The sequence below is a fragment of the Ambystoma mexicanum genome, chromosome 10, assembly GCF_040938575.1.
Source record: "Ambystoma mexicanum isolate Mex_15411 chromosome 10, UKY_AmexF1_1, whole genome shotgun sequence".
In the NCBI taxonomy this organism is placed as follows: domain Eukaryota; kingdom Metazoa; phylum Chordata; class Amphibia; order Caudata; family Ambystomatidae; genus Ambystoma; species Ambystoma mexicanum.
In genome coordinates, this window is record NC_090932.1 from 1,385,481,285 (window position 1) to 1,385,504,979 (window position 23,695).

The 23,695-nt window shown below is 45.3% G+C and overlaps 1 protein-coding gene across 3 annotated transcripts in view; it reads left to right on the top strand.

The window, feature by feature from the left end:
* The window catches only part of TRPV4 (transient receptor potential cation channel subfamily V member 4), an 848,481-nt gene extending 827,015 nt beyond the window's left edge, over nucleotides 1–21,466 (top strand). For all 3 annotated transcript variants that reach the window (XM_069619410.1, XM_069619409.1, XM_069619408.1), the window contains exon 16: nucleotides 18,033–21,466. In XM_069619410.1, the coding sequence (XP_069475511.1) occupies nucleotides 18,033–18,190 (158 nt within the window). In that variant the 3' untranslated portion in view covers nucleotides 18,191–21,466. The remainder of the gene's footprint in view (nucleotides 1–18,032) is intronic.
* Nucleotides 21,467–23,695: the final 2,229 nt, after the last annotated feature.

The window sequence follows — 23,695 nt, forward strand, 5'->3', positions numbered from 1 at the left end:
TGCTTAGAGGCATGTTTCAGGCGGATCCTCATGACTGGGGCAATAATGTCACGGGTATTAGTAATGGCAAGATGGAGGTTGCTGAGAGCAAAGTCAGGGGTAGTCTGTAGTGGGGAGAGAGGGGGGCTGAAGGTAGATGCAAATGCAGCAGCTGACACTCGTTTCACAGACGCATGTTGGTGAACAAGGTAGGCAGGGCTGGTGGAGGCGCTGTCAGAGGGCCAAGAGGACCCAGGTGAGAGGAAAGAGTGGTCTGACCAGGAGAGTGGGTTAATCGGAGGTAGGGAGATTGAAAGATCAGTGTGGATGAAGGCATCAAGAGTGTGTCTAGCTGAGTGGGTAGGACCAGGAGGGAGAAAGAAGAGGGAGACTGAGGTGCATAGGTCAGAGAGTGGATACCGTGATTGAGGAGTCAAGGTGGTTGTTGCCCCTGTGAAATAGATATCGATGCAACCTATCCAACTTCCTCAATGAAGAACCTGAAACAATGAAAGACCCCCACGCTTCCCTAAATAAAAAGTTAATCAATGGATCAAATGACAAGAGGAACCTATGGTCAATCATCCTACCGACGCAACCCATAATGGATAAACAGAACCCGGAAAACAGAATTCACTGCAATCTGATTATTGTACAATCAATGTTGTAAAATAGCACCAAGGTACACAATCTCCTCAGCTAAGGGGGAGCGGACATGCTTTTCATCACAGAAACCTGGCCAATTGATGGCTTTAAGGGAGTTGCACAGAAATCCCTGTCTAGCAACTTCAAACTCAGGCAAGCCAACTGAGAAAAACAGAGGAGGAGGTTGCGCCTTACCTTACGAAGAATGCTGAAGAATTACAGCGGCACCAACGCTAAACATCCAAGACTGTGAATCGCGCCTTCTCCACCTAGAGCTGGACCATCAAACCAAGCCTTCTTCCTTCACATTTATATACCATAAACATACAATCTGACTTTCACGCAGAAATATGCAGCAGCATAACCAGCATTGTAGTAGAATTACCAGAACCTGTTCATAATAGGAGACCTTACCATCTGGTTTGAAGAGAAAGCAACTCTTCCAAATCATTAGCCTCCCACCTAGCTAGCATGCACCTACAAGAAATGCTGAAGGGGCAACCTATGCTATGCTGCTGGACACACATTGGAAACATTTCTCTGCAAGAAAGTATAACAACAACTGCTTGTTCAGTTCACATCATTTTCTGGAACAACCATCTTATGATTCCTTTTGCAATTCATACTCCTGTACGCACCACCCACAGAAATCTAGAAACAATTGAGAAAAGAAACTGCAAAACCCTCCACACAGCAGAACTGAGCACCATATTGGAATCCACAAAACCACACAACTCTCTCCTAGACGCACTTGAACCAGAGGAAATAATGGAGACAATCCAAAAATGGATCACAGAAGCCCTAGACTCTGTAGCATCAAAAATAAACTTCACCCCCTCCCAAACGAAATTGGCAGCAAGATGGTTTACCCATGTACCAAAAACAGATACGTCTCTATAAATCAGAAATCCTAAAAGCACAGAAAATACACTGTCAAATGAATTTCAAAAGCAAGCAATACACAGAAAGAGATGTGGAACATCATCCACAAGATAAGAAACTTGACATCATTCAATGAGGTCCACATTCCCTTGCAGAAGCTCTGTGACGAGCTTGCAAACCACTTTAAAAACAATCATTAGTGTCCAGTAAGTCATAAGGACTATGCCCAAAGACATAATCAATGATATCCCCACCAACTCATCTCCCCAAGCGACCACAATGCTGACCTGTTTCGCAGCAATCTCCACAAAAGACTTTACTAAACTGGAGAAGGAAAGCAACACAGCTAGCTGCCCTGCAGAACCTTGACATCTATGAGACCATCCTCAGCAAAGAAGCACTTGCACAATACTTCTGCAAGCTCATGAACCACTTGCTGGAAACCGGAACCATTCCAAGAAGCTTCAAATGTACCTACATTGAGCCGCTCCTGACTCAGCAATAATCTCAGTTTGGGACAACCTAAAATTGATCAGACTCCCACACCACATCCATTCTGATACTATTACACCTTTCAGCAGCTTTTGCCAGTCAACCATGTAACCCTCGTCAAATGAATAGAAGAAACAGCGGTAAGCAACCTCATGGTAAAATTGATGAAATCCTTCATGGCCGAAAGAATGGAAACAACCTGGCTACCCCCATTCAGCTCACATTCCTGTATACTCATGTGGTGTTCCAAAGGTTTCATCTGTTTCACCACTACTCTTCAAAGTCTACACAACCCCTCTCATGAAACTAATTAAACGACACAGGCTTGCATGCTACGACTATGCAGATGACACTCAAATCTGCAAAATCACCACCAGCAAGAAAACCAAATCGTCATCAATTGCCTCTCACAAATCAATGCATGGATGAGCAACAAGAACCTCAAACTCAACCCTGATAAAGCTTAAATAATGATTATGCCCAACAACTCATGCGATGGCCTACAGAAATGGACCAAGAGCCTCCAAAGTGGTTAAAAACCTCAGAATCCTCATGGACCATGAGAAAACACTGGAATCCAAGTAGTATTGAAATGCTTTTTGCACCCATGATCAATCAGACGGATAATACCCTTTCTTATATGACCACTCGCCATTATCTCACTTTTCATGTCAAGAATAGATTAGGCCAACTGCATATACCTTGGCATGCCATAACCTCACCAAAACAACATATCCAGAAAACAGCAGCACGTTTCCGAAGACTCAACAAGAGATGAAACATCACACCATCACTAAGATCACTGCACTGGCTACTATTTTTTTAAAAAAAGGATCTATTTCAAAATACACGTCTTTCCCCACAGAGCAATTCATTGCAAAGGAGCAGAATTCCTGCAAGAAATAAATCTATCTACAGATCAAACCGAACCCTAAGCTCTAGCAATCACATACGCTTTGAACCCAAAGCTATTTGAAAAAAAAAGAAATATAATAAATCAGCATTTTCAAGCATCTCAACAAAAGTCTGGAACTCCCTCACCAATGCAATACGTTCAATAGAGGAACTCCTGACCTCAGGTAAACAGTGAAATCATGGCTTTTAATATGCCAAGCTAACTCTCGAGCCATAGGCCATTATCAAAAAGAGACCAACCATAGCTAGCCATGGCACGCTGGGTTTCAGTTACCCAACAAGCTACCTGAGCCACTGCGACTTAACCCGATTCCATGTAGATCTCTACACCATGGGCACACAAGTCCTCCCACATGGATGCAAACGCCATGCATGCCCACCAACCCAGACCACCTTTAGGGAAACCATACACTGACCATTTTTTCCCAAACTGAAACTACCAACACCATAGCAAAAGCACCTGTGCACTCTCCCTCCCCTACCACTAACAAACCAACCCCTCTCTTATGTTCAGATCCCCCATAGCATCTGGAGACAGTACAAATGGCAGCAGTGTGTGGCACATACCTTACTAACATAACAAATGCCCAAGTATTGAATACCGCAGTATGCATTTGCATTCCTTCCATATTCTGGGTACTGCCATGGCATGCACAAGTATACTTGCGCTGTATGCCAGGATTCCAGCACAATGCATCATGCACATCCAGGGTATGTCCAAGTACCATTACCTTTTTGTGCTTTAATATGGCCCGTTACCTCCCCTAGATGCCAGGTAACCCATCATACTGCCAGGTAGGCACACTATATTTGTTCAGGTAATTCAATTGGTATTCCCTCCTAACCCATATTTGTATATATCTGTTTAGTATTTTCAATGGCAGATTCAAGACGCTTCAAAGATGTACTCGCAAACACACACAACGCCTACCCTTGCACATGCTTAAACATACACTGTCACGAATAACAATGCATAGTCACATAAACACTCTTAATTGTGGCCGAAGCATGCATGCACTCACACACATACATCCACACAAGCCCACATGTCCAAAAATACTTTTGCATTCTGACATGTTTATTAATAGATGCACAGATGCAGACCTTTGTTTATGTGCACACACATCCTCTCTCTCCTCTCCTCTGCAACTCCCTTTCCCTCCCTTTCTTGTGGCTAGTGCCAATGATCAACTATTTAGCATCCTTTATACACCATATGTGCAGGGGTTGAAATTGGAATTCATAGAGTAGGAGCTGGAAGTAGCTCCTGAGTGTCGAGATTGTCTTCCCGCCAGGAGAGTAACTCATCTTGACCCAGGAGCTATTAAAGTTCAGCCTCAAGAATGGAGTGCCTGAACAATGTTTTCTTTACAGAAACTGTTCCATGCACTCAAAAATGCACATGCCTGGATTCCCCTCCTTCTATTGCTTTGTTGCTATGTCTTGTACTCTATTGCTGTTTCTGTTGAATCCTCTGTCTCTTGCCATGCAGCTTTACTTGTCTTCACTTTTCACATTCCCTTTAAATTGCTTTCCCTTTTTATTTCTTTTGCATTTCTTTTCTGTCCGTTCTTCCTTCTTGCTGCTACCTCTCATTTAATCTTTAACAACCTTTTCCTCCCCTCAACTCTGCCCCTGCACCTGTTACTGCATTCATCTCTGCTGCCACCTCTTTTCCTGTGATGCCACCTTGCGCACTCTTCCTCGCTGCTGCTGCAGAATGAGGCACTCATTCATAGTTTACATAAAGATTCTATGTGATCATCTCAAATATTAAAGGCCGCACACAAAAAAGGCGTGACAGTTAGGATGCAGAAAGACCACTCAGAGTTCTCAGAGTGGTCTTTTCAAATCATTTTTCGGCAAAATGAAACCGACCTTTCCACTCCATACGTACAATAAATCTAGCTCCAAATGACATGCAACTAGAACTTTTCATGTTTACATGTCTTCTAGAAATGTCCTAATGCACCTTTTATGCAAATTCCCAGAGTTAATATTTACCTAGGTAGATTTGTGCGGCACCAGTTGGGTTGTGGAGCCAAAAGCAGCTCCTGATATCGGCTGGTTTCAAGCTACACAGGGTCGTCTGGGCCCTGTCCAGGAGCGATCTCCTGTCAATTTCGAATCCTGTATGTGGGGGCGGTATGGAGGAAAGAACTGCCGGATATGCCGTATTTGAAGGGAGGGCCTCGGGGTTGCGGGATAAGAATTTTCCTGTCATATAAACTTTGGAGGGCATGAAACTGCATGGTCGTGAGGTAGGTATTGTGAGGGCCAAGGGACTTGCACCATCTGCCATGCTTTGCCATCATATATTCGATAATCCCATGAAAATAATTGGCCTAATATGTGCATATGGTGCCATAATATGTCCTAATAAACGAGTACTGTCAGATGTCCAGATGCTCACATTTGTGGCTAGTTATTTCCATCATATGCCCATGCCAAAACCCTGTCAGTCAGTGGGGTCTCTGAACCAGAATATGTCTATGTATAAAACACCACGATATATAAATATGACATTTAATCTAACAATGTGGCAGGTAATGCAAGTATTTAAGCTACTTAAACGGTTGTTTTCCTGTAATCATAGACTCTGCTGCCCACTTGTATGCGAGCCACCAACCTCACATGCCTAGGTTATTGTGCAGTATCTCCGATATTTCTGCCATTGTCCAGTTATAAAAACGCACCTGCCCTTACCATATGCACAGAGATACACTCTTGCATGCACGCTCATACCCACATGCACTATCACCCACATGTGTGCTCATCCACATTAACTTGCTTTCTCGCCCACAGAAATGCCTTCTCACAAGCGCGCAAGTCCACTAGCACATCCACTCAAACACAATCGCGCTCGAATCTTCTCGAAATGAGGAGTGCAGAAACGCAAGGAATGCAATTTCTGCTCCCCCTCAGCTTGCACGCTTTCCTTTCAAATCTAAATTCACAAATCATGCCGAGCTCTTTCCTATAAAGCTGTGGTTTGGCAATCAGTTTGCAGTTGGAAGATGTTTTCAGTGGTACAGCTGCTTTATTGAAAATGCCACCAAGCGGATCTTGCCCATCATGTGTGCGTGCTCATGCAGGCCTTCATAGGTTCAGGTAGTAAACCAAGCAGCCATGTTTCTTCCTAAACCGTCTTTTTATATGCGGCCAAGATGATCAGATGGTCCCTCATGAGTATTGGGTTCCAACATTTCCCAGGCAAGATATAGCTTTGTCTGAAGCAGTAATTCGGCAGAATATGTGCAAATGAAACTGTTACTATTCAAGCAAGTTTACCACAGCCAAGAATGACAGGTAACTTGATCTCAGCTGCAGGAGGCCAGTTATGAGAAAGTGAAGGAAACACAATTCTAGCCGAAAACGTCTAATTATCTGTGCCTGTATAAAAGGAGAGTCCCTGATTCTGCAGAGTGGAGAAGAACGTTTGAAAATAAAGATGGAAGAGGGGACCACAAGGCAGGCTCTTTTGGGAGTAATGCTTGCGTTTATTTAAGCATTAAAGCAGCATTTCAAGGGCCATACTAGATATATCATTTATAACGCACCTGTACACAAGTGTTTCTAGGCGCAATAAGACAAGGAAGGGTAGATGGATGGAGGACAAAACAAACGATTAGGCCTTGTCATTCAGATCGTGCAAGTGCTAGGGGGAGGGAAGAGGCTAAGTGCCAGGGGGTGAGGGGAGAGTTCTGTGGCAAGAACGCGGTAAGTTCTACCTGGGTGGTGGCTCAGTAAGTGCAGAGAGGTAGGGGACTGCAGCGTTGCAGATACCCTAAGTAGGTGGGAGGCCCGGAGGCAGTGCAAGAGGCTACTGGTCGCAGGTAGTGCAGGAGCCTGGTGCTCGTGAGGATCAGTGGGTGGCCAGGTGACCAGTTAGCAAAGCAAACGGGAGCATCAGCAAGGGAGAGTGAGAAGGCAGAAGCGAAAAGGAAGGTCTTGAGTTGCTTCTGGAACCTTAGATGCTCCTGCTCAAGTTTGAGAGGGGCAGGGAGGCTGTTCCAGAGGGGACAGATAGCTACCCCCCCCTCCCCACTAGCTGGAGAAGCGTCTGGCCCTCAGAGAGTTGGAGGTGGATGAGCGGAGGGGTCGAGAAGGAAGATATTTAGGAAGAGAAAGTTTGATGAAGTGTGGTCCCTGGCCCCAGAAAGCCTTGTGGACGATGCAGAGGGTCTTGATCTTGATCCTTGCAGCCACCAGGAGCCAGTAGAGAGATTTCAGGGCTGGAGAGATACAATCCCTGGGCTTGAGGCCATGGACTAATCTTGCAGTCCTGTTCTGGATTAGATGGAAAGGGTGAAGAGTAAAGGCAGGCAGATTTAGAAAGAGTATGTTGCAGTAGTCCAGCCTAGAGCGAACCAGGGCTCTGGAGGCAGTGAGCTTCTGGGGGAAGTGAGAAAAGGAAGAATACCTCTGAGGAGGTGCAGCTGGTAGTTTGACTTCTTAGAGATGTCCGAGATGTGAGGAGAGAAGGAGAGGGTGGTGTCGAAGATGACCCCAAGGTTCTTCGCCTCCCAGGAAGGTGCAGGTGGAGGGCCCATGGTGAGTATAAGAGAAAGCGGGAGCAGGGGTCCCAATGGGAAGGATCTCAGTCTTACTGGCATTAAGGCAGAGATTGTTGGTGGCACACCATTCCTGCATTGCGGATAGACAGGAATGAGCGAAAGATCAGAGGAGGCTGAGGGGAGCCTGAAGGAGAGCGAAGTGTCATCTGCATAACACTGAATGTTAGAACAGAAGGTAGAGATGCGGTGGGCCAGAGGAGCCAAGAAATGGTTGAAGTGCCAAGATGAGAGGTTAGAGCCCTGGGTAAAACCACAAGTAGAGGGAAAGGTGGGAGAGAAAGGTCCCAGGTTGGACCTGGGAGGGTCGATTGGAGAGAAAGGCGGTAAACCATGCTAGGGCCTGACCCGTGATTCCCAGGTTATCACAAAGACAATTGATCAGGATGGCGTGGTTGACTGTATCAAAAGCAGAGGATAGATCAAGGTGAATGAGGACAGAAGGAAGGTTAGAGTCAAGATTATAGAGCAGGTCGGTGTTCAGGAGAGCAGTTCCCGTGCCTCTGGCTGCTCTAAAGCCAGACTGGTGGTCATGGAGACAGCCAACAGATTCAGTATGAAGAGTAAGCTGGGAGATGGCCAGCTTTTCCAGGAGTTTGCCCAGGAAAGAAGTGATAGAGATCGGGCGGTTTGCCGGGGAGGAAGGATCGGCAGAGGAAGGATCGGCAGAGGGCTTCTTGAGGAGGGGTGCACAAGGGAGTGCTTAAGTGGGGGAAGAGAAGGTTCCAGTGGCAAAAGAGTGATTGCAGAAATTGGCCGAGGCTGGAGTGAGGGTATCGATGTGGTCCTTGATAGTTCTCGAGGAGCAGGGGAGCACCTACTTTGCTGAGACTTTCATAGATCGGACTAGTCTAGAAACATCATCGGGGTGAACAAAGGAAAGGAGGAGGAGATACGGACAGAGGGGGGCCAGGAGGGGTGGAGGGAGAGGAAGAGGAGAGTGGACAGGATGTCTTGAGTTTTAGTGGTGAAGTGAGAAGCCAGTGCTGTGCAGAGAGCCTGGGAGGGAACAGGAGAGGTGGAGACTGTAGCAGGATTGGCCAGCTCCTTGCTCCTTTGAAAAGTTTGTTCGAATTGTTAAAGGCTGCAGAGATAGGACCTTGGATGTAAGCTGTCTTCTAGAGAGTCTATATTGCCTTTGGAGCAGGCAGCAGGCCAGTTTGTCGGAGATGAGTTTGATGCCCTCCACTTACTCTCAGCCACCCTACACTTGCGTTTAAGGGTGGCATGGTCGGAATCATATCAAGAATTGCACTTGGATGTGGGCTTCAGACAGATCCTCATCACAGGGGCAAGGGCATCAAGTGCGTTAGAGATTGAGGGATGCAGGTTGGAGTGGGCAGTGTCAGAGTGTGAGTCAGACTCAGGAGAAGGAGGAGGAGAGAAGGTAGCGGCAAAAGCCTCCACTGATACACGCTTCATGGGCCTGATGACCGAGAAGGTGGGTTTCAGTGCTGGGGTCGGCTTGACCTGGGGGACAGAGAGCGACAGGTGATAGGAGAGAAGAAAGTGGTCAGTCCAGGAGAGAGGAGTGGTAAGAGGGTTCTAGAGGGGAATGTCTGAAGTTCTAAGAACATCCAGGATGTGCCCAGCAGTGTCAGGCCAGAGGGAAGGATAGTGAGAGAGTTCCATAGATTACGAAGGAGCCTGGAAGAAGGGCTAGAGGCACCCAAGTGGATGTTGAGGTCTCTGAGGAGGATAAGTTGAGAGGTTGAGGCAAGGAGAGAGGTGTGGTCGGCCCACTCGGAGAGGAAGAGGGCGGCCTGACCAGGTGGCCTGTAGATGGTGGCCACAGTTAGAGAGAGGTCAGGAGAGATAGAGAGCCTGCACACCAGGCATTCAGAGGAGGAGTAGGCCTGCGTAGGAAGGGCGGAAGCAGGGATCCACTCCGGGAAGATTAGGGCTACTCCACCTCATGGGCAATTGGTTCTGGCTTCAGAGAGTATCTTGTAGCCATCCGGGAGGAGAGTGTCGAAATTCGTGGCAGAGCTGGCCGTAAACCATGTCTCTGTGAGACCGAGGACATCCAGATCAAGTTCTTCGAGCAGTCGGCAGATGTCAGAGGAGTGTTTGACAGCAGAGCGAGAGTTAAGGATAGTGACGTGGAGCAGATTGCCACATTGTAAAGACTTCTGTGGAAGGGTACAGGCATGAGGTACGCCCTGCAGAGGTGTTAGAGGTGCCCTAGAGTGCGCAGAGGAGGAGGAAGGAGATGGCAGAGTAGTCGGAGAGGAAGAAGAGGGTGCCAGAGAAGTGGAGGAGGCAGGAGGAGGCAGAGCAGCCAGAGCAGACAGAGAAGCAGAGGAGGGTGCCAAAGAGGTGGCAGAAGAGAAAGGTGGCAGAGCGGAGTAGGTAGAAGTAGCAGGAGAAGGAAGGAAGTTGATGATAAGACGCGGTAAGTGTCTATCGAAAAGGAGGCGATTGGGCTGAGGGCCCTGGACCAAGATGGTGCCATTCAGATGGACATTAATGATGGTCTTGGAGTAGTGGAAGGGGCCCAGGAGGACCTCCCACCGAGTGCCACCATTATGACGGATCCATAGGCCTGGGGAGGGAACGACAGAGGATGTCAGTGAGGGTCTGTCTGGAGGAAGCACTGGTATAGCTATCAGCGATAGGAAGGCCTCGGTCGGAGATTAGCATGTCCCTTTTTAGCTTCTTCCTACCAGTCTTAGTGAGAGGGATATGATAGGAGATAGAATCGCAGTTAGAGAAGATATGGAAGACTGAGAGCAACATAGAGGGTTGTAAGGCAGAGAGCAGGAGAAGGCAGCCAAGCAGGAAGGGGTGGGGTGTCACACACTAGGGGCACACAAAGGGGGAAGGCAAGCAAAGAACGGGTACAGTGAGCACAGAGAACTGAAAACACCAATGCACGTAGTAAAGGGGGGGGGACTTAAAAAGGAGAGTGTAATAAGGTGAATAATACAATAGAGACCACTGAGGGGGTGGGGAAGTGAAAGGGGAAATGTAATAAAGTACAGTACAAAGTACGCAGATTCTAGTAACCCAGGGGACCTAGAGGAGTAAGAAGAGAAATGCAACAACGTCCAAATATACAATACAATAATCACAAAACAATAATGCAATACAGTACAATATACGCAACAAACTAGTAGCCCTGGGAGACGCAACAAACTAGTAGCCCTGGGGGACCTGGAGAAGAAGAGGAGAATGCACATAATTCAACTGGTATACAAAACTAGTCCAAGCTAGGGGGCCAGAAGGGGAGGGAAGAGAGGGGAGAAAGAACCAAAAATGTGGAGAACGCACACGTGGAGACAGGAAGTGAGGGGAAGGACACGCAGGCCGGGAGAAGCAGAAGCCTGAGTTGCAAGGGGGAAAGCGCAAATGAAGACGTGAATTTTGAGGAAGGATGCGCAGTCCGGGAGAAGCGGAGCCTGGGTTGCGGGGGGAAACGCACGTGGAGATGGGAAGTGAGGGGAAGGAGCGGAGTCTGAATTATGGGGGTAAGCACATGTGGAGATGGGAAGTGAGGGGAAGGATGCACAAGGCCGGGGAGTTGCGTGAAGTGCAGCAGTGCTACTCTCCTTCCCTACACCTTCTTACATTATGTACGGAGTGTTGTCCGCGCTCATAATCACTGCTACTATCAGTTCACTGCCAAACACCTGCATCACTTGACACCTCGGCCTTGTCTTGCGCGGGCTTTACCGCAGAGGATTCGATCCTCCGTTCTTAAAGGGTCAGAAGCGTGGTTGTAGCGTTGCGCGCTACCTATCATCGGGCAGCATCTCCTGGGTTTCACTAGGTGGAACGGCATTCTATTTTTAAATGTTTATTTAAATACAGAGAAGAACAATGCTCTTTTTGATCACAAAAGAAAGTACAATAGATATCAGATTTGATGGGATGCACTGAGCTTCTTACAATGGAGTGAGTTTTCATGATCATCTAACCAGGTTGTGGAGGGGAGTTAATGGAACAATCACCATGGACAATGCATGGGTGGACTTCATTAGATTAAGAATATGATGGATGAAGTGGTAGAGTGGAAGCAGAGAAAGTGATGGACAGAGGTAGGTTAGAGGTGAAGGACAAATAATTTGGTCTAAGTTCATAGGATCAAGCGAAACTCAGGCCTTTAATGAGGGCTGAGGGATGTTGCCACCCGGTACAGCACGAATAGGTGCACAGTATTGCTTTTGGCAACTAAAAAGCCAGCGGGAAGGGCTATACCAGATTGATAAAAGGTCAAAGATCACTGATGTGGTGAAAGACTGAAACAGATGGACGTGCAGAAGGAGGGTGTGTGTGAGAGTTAGGAGTAAAGAATGACCTGACACTCAACCCCATGAGCAGAAAAGAAAACAAACAAGAGATTCACACAAAAATAAAACACCTATTGGATGGGGAACAAGATTCTGGTGGTGCAGTTTGACTGAAATGGTTCTAAGGGGCCTTATGTGGCTCAGTGATGAGGGTGATGAGTGGCTCGGGCCAAGCAGTTGACTGTGAGAAGGACGATGGCAGTGGGAGGCATGTGCACTAGTAATCTGTGCCAAGGACTGTGAAAAGGCGGGAGGAATCCATTTCTATTGGGATAGGATCTGTGGTGAGGAAACACAGAAGGCAACTAAGAGGTAAGGCACAGTAAAGGATGCAGTTTGAGAGATCATGGGGTAGTGCGGAAGTGAGTGGGGCATGGTGGCAGTTTGAGATACAAGTGTAGAGGACTGCACCAGCTGGTAGGATCGAATGCGAGGTTTGATTTGTAGATCATTCCAGTTTTTGGAGATCCTGATTGGCAACCCCAAACAGGTTCCCCTGCATTTTTCTGCAATTGGGAGTGGGCACATAAGTTAAGTCAGGTTAAGAAGTAATGCAAGGTAAGCCATATTCATGAGATCAGGTACATGCCATTACAGATACCACCTCCATAGGACCATGCATCCTGAATATGGCACCTATCGTGTTCCTTGGGTGAGTTTTCCTCCTGTTTAAATTTGTATTGTATCAGTATTTAAAATTGCATTTTGAAACCTAGGCCTTTCTCCCTGTATTCAGGATTCTCAAATTTAGGTGGGGTTTCCTCCGGTTTTAAAATTTGCATTGTATCAGTATTTAAAATTGCTCCTGTTTTTAAAATTTTGCATCGTGATTGTTCCTTCATTCTGAGTGTTATCTTCTTGTCCAATTGCTCAACCGTCTCGCTTCTCACTGTCTCATTTGCTCATTTGCTTGCACCCTACCCTGTGTCCTTCCCTAGTTTTCTCCCCTTCCCTTTCCCTTCCCCCTCTCTCCTCTCCCCTCTACCCTATAGTGCTCTATGTCTCTCGTATTTTTTCTAACTGCTTCTCTATCGACTATCCTGCTCTCCTCACTAAATCTGGTAGGAAAAAGTTTTAAAAAGGACATCCTGGTCTCCAACCCAGGCCTTCCTATCGCAAACACCTATACCAGTGCATCCTCTAGGCAAACCCTCACCGACATCCTCTTTGTTATTCCCTCGCCAGACCTATGGACCCTTCATATGGTCTCTGTGCTTTCTCCTTTCTCTTCTTCTCCCATTAATGATTGCACCCGGTGGGATGCCCTCCTTCCAGTCCTCTAAGGTCATCATCAATGTTTATGTGAATGGCACCATCCTGGTCTAAGGCCCTCAGGGCAACCTTCTCCTCTTCGATAGACGCTTCCCGCGCCTTATCAATTTCCTTTCTTCTCCTGCTGTCCCTTCTCCCCCCTCCATGGTTTCCTTGCCTCCCTCTGCTGCCTCCTCCTCGCTACCTTGACCTCCCCTTCACTTGCTGCCCCCCCCTCAGGCTCCTTCTTCACCTCCGCAGGGCATACCTCAGACTTGTACCCATCCCCGGAAGTACTTCAAGAATGTCAATCTTCTCCATATTGCCACTCTTGACTCTCGCTCAGCTGTCAAACACTTCTCAGACATCTGCCTCCTTCTGGAAGAACTTGACCTTGATGTCCTCGGTCTCACCGAGACATGGTTCATGGCCAGCTCTGTCACAAGCTTTGGTACGCTCGTCCCCACTGGCTACAAGATCCTCTCCGCCCCAAGAACCAACCGTTCCGGAGGGGGTGTAGCCTTGATCTTCCCTGAGTGGATTCCTGCCTGTCATTCCTACACAGTCCTGCTCTTCTTTTGAATGCCTCGTCTCCAGGCTCTCTCTCTCCCCTAGCCATTCCCTTACTGTGGCTATCATCTTTCCGCCACCTGGTCAGATCTCCTCCTTCCTCTCTGAGTGGATAGACCTCTCCTCTTCCCTCCTGGTCTCGACCACTCAACTCCTCCTGCTTGGAGACTTCAACATCTGCCAGGATGCCTCCTGTGCTCCCTCTGGACTCTTTTGTGACCTCTGCGACACTCTCTCTCTTTCTCCCTCTTCCTCTCTCTCTCTCTCTCTCTCTCTCTCTATTCTCCCCTCTGGCCCGACTCACTCTGCAGGGCACACCCTGGATGCTCTGATCTCCTCAGACCTCCCCCTTTGTGTCCCTCTCACCACTCCTCTCTCTTGGAGTGATCACTTTCTCGTTTCCTTCCATCTCACCCTCTCTATCCCCCAGGCCAAGCCACTTCCATCATTGCCACCCACCTTCTCAGTCATCCGACCCATGAAGCGTGTATCAGTTGAGGCTTTCGCTGCCACTTTCTCTCTCCCCCCTCCACTTTTGGCTGACTCTCACCCTGACACAGCCCTTTCCATGCTCCACTCTGCTATATCTGATACTCATGATATTCTTGCCCCTGTCATGAGAATCCACCTGAAGCCCAAAGCCAAGTGCAACTTCTGGTACAACTCGGACCTCGTCACCCTTAAACGCAAGTGCAGGGTGGCCGAGACCAAATGGCGTGCTTCATGTACATCCTGTGACAAACTGGCCTGCTGCCTGCTCCAAAGGCAATACCGGCTCTCTGTCCTCACCAAGAAGAGAGCTCATATCCAAGTCTGCATCTCTGCAGCATCTAACAACTCGGCTGAACTCTTTAAAATCTGCAAGGAACTGGCCAACCCTGCTGCAGTCTCCTACCTCCCCTGTCCCTTCCGAGGCCCTCTGCATGGCACTGGCTTCTCACTTCGTCTCTAAAACTCTGGACATCCTGTCCTCACTCTTCTCCTCTCTCCTCCCTCTACTTCCTGCTATTCCTCAGGCCCTTCTGCAGCCACCTCTCCTCCCTCCTTCTCTGCCTTTTCCCTGTTCTCCGCAGACAAGGTTTTTAGACAAGTCCAATCTATGAAAGTCTCGTCAAAACAGGTTCACCACTGTTCCTCCAAAACCATCAAGGACCATATAGACTCCCTGGCTCCTGCCCTGGCCAACGTCTGCAACCACTCCTTCGCCACTGGAGTCTTCCGATCCCCCCTGAAGCACTCCATTGTGCACCCTCTTCTTAAGAGACCCTCGGCCCACCCCTTCTGCCCAGCTAACTATCGCCCAATCTCCATCACTCCCTTCCTGGGCAAACTCCTGGAAAAGCTGGCCATCCCCCAGCTTAATCTCCACACTGAATCTGTTGGTTGTCTTCATGACCATCAGTCTGCCTTCAGAGCTGCCAGTACCACGGAAACTGCTCTCCTGAACATCCGTGAAGACCTGCTCTCCAACCTCGATTCTAACACCCATTTGACCTCATCTTGCTTGCTCTTTCTTCTGCCTTTGACACAGTCAACCATGCCATCCTGTTCAAATGTCTCAGTGATAACCTGGGTATCACTGGTCAGGCCCTGGCTTGGCTGACTTCTTTCCTCTCTGACCGACCCTCCCAGGTCCAACTTGGTTCCTTTCTCTCTATCTTTTTCTCTGCATGTGGTGTCCCCCAGGGGTCAACCTCTCTCCCTGGCTGTTCAACCAATACCTGGCACTTCTTGCCCACCACATTGCCGCCCTCTGCCCCAACTTTCAGTGCTATGCGGATGACACTCAGCTCATTTTCCGGCTATCTTCGGCCACCTCTTCTCCATCTCTCATCACTGTCTGCCTGCTATCCAGGAGTGGTGTGCTGCCAAGACCTCTGCCTTAATGCCAGTAAGACTGAGATTCTCCTCATTGGCACCCCCACTCCTTCCTTTGCTGTCACTCTCTGGCCGGTCTCGATTGGCCCTCTTCCTGCGAGGCAAAAAACCTCAGGGTCATCTTTGACTGCACACTCTCCATCTCTCCTCACATCTATAACGTCTCTAAGAAGTCACACTATCAGCTGCAGATACTCAGAGGTATTCTTCCTTTCCTCTCCTTCCCCCAGAAGCTCACTGTCTCCAGAGCTCTGGTTCTCTCTATGCTGGACTATTGCAACAGCCTCTTTCTAAATCTGCTTGCCTCTACTCTACGCCCTCTGCAACTCATCCAGAACAGGACTGCAAGACTTATCCTTGGCCTCAAGCCCAAGGATCGGATCTCTCCAGGACTGAAATCTCTGCACTGGCTCCCAGTGGCTGCAAGGATTAAGTTCAAAACCCTCTGCATTGTCCACAAGGCCTTCTGGGGCCTGGGGCCTCAATACCTTCAACTCTCTCTTCCTAAATATCTTCCTTCTCGAGCTCTTCGCTCATCCGCCTCCAACTCCCTCAGGGTCAGTCGCTTCTCCAAGCAACGAGTTGGTGGTAGGTCTTTCTTCGGCTGGTGCCTCCCTCTGTAATAGCCTCCCTGCCTCCCTTAAACTTGAGGAGAACCATCTCTGGTTCCGAAAGCACCTCAAAACCCTTCTCTTTGCTTCTGCTTTTTCTCCTCCTCTCCCCTGCTGACCTCCTGGCTGAAACTGAAACTGCACCGGTTACCTGGTCACCCTCTGACCTCAGGCCCAGGTCCCTCCACCGCCAGTCTCACACACCTGCACTGTCTGCTTGGAAACCCCTGCACTTGGGGACTGTTTCTGTATCCCAACAGTCCCACTACCAGCACTTGTCACCTGACTTCTGCACTTACTTTTGCACTGCCACGTGATGGCTGTTACTTACCTATTGTTATTTCTCTCAGGTATTGCACTCTCCCTTCCCCCCGACCCGCACTTTCCCCTTCCATCATCCCATGCACTTGCACGATCTGAATGACACCTGGCCTAGTCTCTGTCCTCCCTTCGTTCCCCCTCCCTTGCCTCGTCGCGCCTTGTAACACTTGTGTATAGGTGTGTTACAAATGCCATATCATATCAGGTAGGAGCTCTTTCCAAGAATATTAGGCTTTTCAACAGTTACTTGGTTCTTTCACAAAGTGGGCAATTGGAGATTACGCTGGCATACGTAGTGAAATGAAATATTACTTTTTTAAAGTAGCCATCAGTGTAATTATTCTATAAAAGCCTGCCAGAGGCTGCAGACCTAGTATTGTTGGTAAGAAGTCACCCATGGGCTTTCTCCACAGTAACTAGATGCCCCTTCCATTGCACTGACGTGTGTGGGATATCTTTCTCTCGGCAGAGGCGGCTAGTGACTGTTTAATGTGGAGTTGCATAAATGTTACCCTCAGTTTTACGCGAACCAATACACTGACCCATGCTGGGAACCACTCACGGAGTGCTGCTGCCCCAGCGAATGCTTTGAAATAAATCAAAAGTGGATTATACAGATTGATATTTGGGTGATATTAGATTAAAAGCCTATGGTATTTGAAAATTGTTTTCTAGGGGGGATACAAAATATTCCAGTACTCCCTGGCTTGTCCCTGTGTCCCTTTCATTGTCCCGGTTTTGCCCCATACTACTCTCGCTGCTCCGGTTATGTGCCCTGTGATCCCGGTTCCCGCCCAAGCTCTGCCACATGTGGTTCTCCCTGCCCAAGTTGTGCTTTATGTGGTTCCCGTTGACTTGGGTTGCCCCATGTGGCAGCGCGAACATCATGCATGTACCCCGATGCAGTGCTTTGGCAGGTAGCATGCCACTGTACCTGTGAATGTTGACCAGATGTTACCTTGGCAGACCAATTGACAGACTCCCCATTACACATTGCCGCTGGTGATTATAGCACTGAAGCTTAAAGCACAGGAACACGTTTCCCACAATAAGTTTACTTTTTTAGCGAGTCTACAATTATCCGGCCTAATAAGTTAATGCATAAATTCTGCCGTTCATACATTTCACATGAACATGTTACAGATATGTTGCACTACCTAGGAAATTAATGTACAATAATGGATGATTGATTGTTAGAGGTTTTCAAATATTTTTTCTTGTTGGACTATTCTGGCGCTTAATATCATGTGAGCATGTGTTCTCTCAGAATACAGAAACCTTGGAAAATATGAGTGCAAGGTCCTGCACTTCACATGTCAAAAATCATACAGATAATAAGGCAGGCACTGTTGTTCATTTTGTTTTGTGACAGGTTTGCGGTTTTGAGTTGTATCCATTGTTTGCATATTTTTATTCTAACGTGTAAAATATTATAAACCGCCAATCAAATAAGAGTTTAGTCGGTTCCTATGCAACCATACAACTTCTTTCATCTATAGATACATTAATATGTAACATGTTAAATAATGTGGACTAATGCAAATAAAGTTGTCTGCATTTCTAAATAGGAATTATCAATAAGTGGCAACCCTGGGTATAACTGCTGTGCTTTATATTTGCAGATCGATGGTCTAGTGTGGTACCACGTGCAGTGGAGCAGCACAAACACCCTCAAAACGATGAAGTGGTTGTATCGCTAGATCAAATGAGATCATCAAACACTGCCTATGAACGTCAGGGATACCCTGAGAGCTGGAAGAGGGATGAGACCCATATCTAGCAGGCACCACAGAAAACATTTAAAATATAAGGGAAGAACATTGACCTGGTTGCCCTCAGCCGCCGGCTCGTACATACCTCTCCTTGGTGCAGTATTGCACGTTTGGACATTGTTTAACAGCCGCACCAAGGAACTCTCAATTTTCTTTAAACTGAAAAAAAAGAGATGCATTGTTTTGGACATCTGTATTTCAGCAGCACTCCAGGTACGCGTAGTGTTTCACTGACATCCACCAGTCCCTGAGCGATCCTGGCGTGGTGCCTCGGAGAAGACGCGGCTTGAAGCTGAACCTCTAAAGTGACTTTTTTTCCTGAAAGTAAGCCGGACCAATGAAGTTCAGAGCAAGTGATCGCTGGATCTGTATCATCTACTTCTTGCTAGTGATGTATCCTGGATGCAGTGGTTGCTTTCTAAAAGGTGCTGCATGTGTAATTAGTAACCCTAGTAGAACATGGATCTGCATGTGCCACGGGTCCTACACAGGCCAGTATTCATGTACAAGACTTTAGACTTCACTGGCACTTGATGGCAGACTGTCCTGAAGATGATGGAAGCATGTGGAGACTAGATAATCTGCCAGATTTAAATCCCTGGAAATCCACATCGTAATGACAGTTTACACTTTTGTTCACTCGCTCTTGGATGCTTACATTTTGGAAGGTAAAATACCATGTCCAAGCAAATGAATCCATCATGGCTGTATCCTGAATGAAGCTGCTCGGACATAGGTTCAGACCATCTTCATAAGTTATGGACGTTTTATACACTCACTGAAATGTATGTGTGTACCTGGACAACTCTATATCCTAGATCCATCTGTTGTGCCTTTTGCCTTTTTAAGACAGTCTTTTTTTAGTTTTTGTTGCTAATATTTTGTTGTATCTTTGTATTCAGCCACACTCTTGTACCCTCTTATTTAAACGCCTCTCAAAACCGATTGTTTGTCATGCACACACCATAAACTTGTCCACGGTTGTAGGTGTATTTGGGTCATCTCTTGGAAACGGGCAGTGCCTCACTTGCAGATCGTAAAGACAATGGGGAAAATCTTTTTTTCTAAATGTGTTAATTGTGTCTACTATTTTAAGTACAGAAAAATCTTACTGCGCAATAAGTACAGAAACATTTCTCTACGGGGAAATGAGTTTACTGTTTTTATATGAATTTTTTAAACGTTTTTAGGGAAATTGTATGCAGATCACAATTCCTCAGGACCAAGTTCACTGATGCGCAATACTATGTCATTAAGTGCAATATTTATAAATAATTTGTATAAGGGCACATTTGGGAGGGTTGGCTAATTTTTAGGCATTTTAATCATGACTGCAATTAATACTTTTGTCTTTTTGTATCACTGTAAGAAAACGTTGTTAAAAATGTTACTCAGCTGGGCCTCTGAGCCAAAGACTCCACCCTTTAAAATCTGTTTCAGAATTTGTAAAACCTTTGTTTTGCCCTGCAATCTTTTGTTCTATGCCCAAAATATGCAGCGTTACAGTATACGTTTGGGAAATGCATATGGGACTGTATCTCTGGGAAGTTCTAAAGAATTTGTATTTTTGCAACTAGAAAGTTTAACACAGTGAAGTGGTTGAAGCAGACTGAACAGCCCACAACACACACTATTGCAAGGATTCAACATAGTAGGATTGCTGATTTTGTTAATATGAAATAGCAGACTTATTTAAAACAGCATACATTTTTAATTAAAATACGACCAGAATAGCAAGGTTTGTGATGGGTTGCAATAACAAATTATGCACAGTGTCACTCTTGAGGGCAATGGCATCTCAAATGACACCCTGTCCATTAAATGCATTAATGTAATGCAATGTTTCTTTGCCCACAGGAATGTCTATGCTTGGCCTGCACTGAGCAGTATTGTTTAGTTACTGTGCTCTAAGTACTTTGAAGTGTGCTGCTGCAATGCACTACCTTTACTAATTTTAACCTACTCTGTGCATAAACATTGGTGCCAGATGTTGATTTCCAATAGTTCTTAGCATTTGGTAAATTGTGAAGAAGTCCAGTCAAGTGTGCATTTTCAGTACTGTGCTTTTGTCTTTCTATAAAGTACCGTCAGATGTACTTTCTTTTTAAAACCAACAACAATCATGATGTTTATCACATTGTCAAAACGTCAAGCCAGACCTGTGGACCTACTGCAAACATTTCAAGGAAAATATGAAATCCACTAGACACAGAATCAGTAGTTGATAGAGCCACTATATATGGAATTCAACAATGTGAACTTGTTATATTGTGTTTGTTGTAAAAACACCACGATTGGATAGAAATGTGAGTGTGCACACATGCTAGATTAGGCCAACAGTCACATTTGAGATAAACAATCTCCAACAAATCTTGATACCCGAAATTTATACAGCATTTATTCTCACATCCACGATCATACCATAATATTAAGTTGATAATTTCCCAGTTCCGTCAGAAGGAATTGCAAATATTTGATGGTGGGTTAAGCCAATTCCTGTTGGTAATACGGTATGGAATGGAGTTCGATAAGATTTTGTGGTAGAAATAATGAGACAATACCGCAGATTTCAAGCATCCTACATCTCAGTTGTGCAGCCTGGCAAGAAAAAAGTGAATGCAATTCTACCAAGTGTCAGCATTATTTTTCCAAGAAAAAACATTTATCTGATTTCCAACATGAAGTTCTATGCAGATATTTAAGATCTTCTTGACATTTCTTTTCAAGGATGATAACTGCAATAAGACAGATACCGATCTTTAGTTCTGTCCTTTTTATATCCTGGTGCAATGCCCTCTCCTTTATTATTACTGAAATGCTTATATGGTATGAGTTGTATGGAGAATGAACACATGATTTCTTTTACATATTTCTCTACAAAGTCTGATATTTTATTATAGCTAATAAACATGTTCTTTTATGAAGAGCGCTCATTCAAGTTTGGTTGCAAGTTGAAGGGCTTGACAAAGGTTTCAGGTTTGTGAAAATTCTACAGTTGGCCAACATATTCTTTTGTTGACATTATATTTTCAGAGTCTCAGATGGTTATATGCCTTCCTTGCTCCTTTGTATTGAAGAATATACAATGTGACCACCTTTTGAAATGGACCAAGTGAAACTGTGTATTGTCCCATATAACAAAAAAAGTCTTTGAATAAAATATGAATCTGTTTGTGAGGCTTTAATGTTTGAAACATCCGTATTTAAATCTATCTCTTAGAATGATCTTTAAGACAGAGTTTTATCCCCATATTTTGCATAAATAAAAATATTTTTATGAAAAAGGACTATGTGTATTTAATCACTTTATTGCTGTGCAAAACTGAAAAACGTGTAGCATTCTATATTTTTGCTTTGTATATAAATTATACAATAAAGGTTAGTTCATTTACTGGTGTTAAATCAGCATAATTTAAAACAATAGTGTTTTAAATTGTTGATGTAAAATTCTAAATTGTAATGCATGTATTATAAAATAAGTGTCTTGTTATAAGTAACTTTACAAATTACACAATGAATGTGCTGTCTTTTAGAAGTATTGAGGATGATATAACATTCTATATAATATATAAAATCACATAAATGTCTTTTAATATGTTAACACTATTCATTGTTTTGAATCATTGACTATTTAAAGTTCTAAATAGTATGACAGAAATTAAAGCATCAGTGGCTTGTACAAAGTAAATTCACAAAGTATTGAATCTCTGTGTAACTCATTAGCACTTTCTTTCCAGAAAACATTCAGTGTATCACCTTGTGGTTTAGATAAGTCTATGTAGTTCCTTTATGGATTTAGAAGAGTATCAGTCAATAGAAATTATGTGCCTATCCTTTCATACATTATTGAAATTTCTATACAATTTAGAGATGTGTGAACATTAAATGACAATTGCAGTTAACTTATATTATTATTTGCAGTATTCCAAGCACCTAACAATTGATAGTTTTGTTTGCATTTGTTAGGGACACACCATTTTTATTGAATAATCAGTTTGAATGATTTTAGCTATCTTACATATTATTCATTTCTCTGGGGAAAGGTAACCCTGTCACATTGGACAGTAGCCCTAGCTTTTGACATGACAATTTAATTGCACTGCATTTCTGATTTTTGTATTCTTTTTATTCTGGTATAAAAAGAAAAGAATGCAATTCATTATGATAATATAAACAAAATGAATGTGTGGTAATGGGTCCACATACACCTACACATATATATATATATATATACACACACACACACACACACACACACACACACACACACACACACACACACCCACACCCACACCCACACCCCCACACACCCACACCCACACCCACACCCACACCCACACCCACACCCACACCCACCCCCACCCCGCCCCCCCCCCCCACACCCCACCCCGCCCCCCCCATCATTAATCCATACATTGGAATTCTGTACCATAATTTGAATTACGCGTGAGAAATCTTTATTTCATACATGTGTCCGAAAGACCCATAGTTCAGTTCCTGCACCATTTTTTTCTGTCAAACCCAGTACAATCTGAAAAGTGGATATTCCACTGAGCAACTGCTGCCTGCTTTGTTGCATCCACCTAATTTGTTTCTATTTCTTGAGCATTTCCTTTTTGTTAAGTAGAATCCTTTGTCCCTCAGACAGTTTAACACCCAGATCTCTTTTGTAAGACACCATTCTCAAAAATGATATGGTTGATCCCAGACCTCTCCAATTCTATGGTTTGGCAATCCGATATTGCCATCATCTTGCTGGATTCAGTGGTGAGTTTTTCTAAGATGATACTGTTGTAATCAGTGTCTGCGTCAGTTACTCATTGCATTGTTTTTCCAGTTCTGCTATGCTACATTCTTCTTTCATAATTCCAAAATCTTTCGGTGTGCAGTTTTCCAGCGAAATATTTATCGTGCATAGATTGGAGTGAAAGCTAACCAGCTATTTCCGTGATCATTTTCTTCATTTAATTTGAGGAGTCCCCCGGAAAGGGCCAGAGCCATATTGGAATGGTTCTAATTCTATGGTCTGTTTAGATAGCGCTTCCTTCCTGGCTGGAATTTAGGTAATCTTTGCATGTCCATCGGAAGACATTGTAAAGAAGAATTGGGTGAGTTTCGTTTAGAAGCAGAGCAGTGATGCATCCTTATTATTGTTATTAACAAGATTGCACGATAACTGGAGTATGAAGGGGAAGACTGACTGTTTTATTGAAGTTGAGGCTGTTTTTGATCATCTTGAATAATGCAGAAAGGAAACCGAACTAAACAAGGTGAAGGTTTGGAGTGGAGAGTAGGTGGCTATGTTAAATGATATGTAGAATGTGATGCTCTGATTAAATGGCTAGTTTACAGTTAGGCTTGGCATTTTCTGAACTTGATGAAACAATGTTTTGATAGAGGAGGGGCTTTGCTGGAGGTGGACTCTTGTGGGAGAACAACTTGGTGCGGGTAAGAGTCTAAAAGGGTGTGAGAAACCTGAAGGTGTCTTACCCACCAGTCCCCAGGGATCTGTC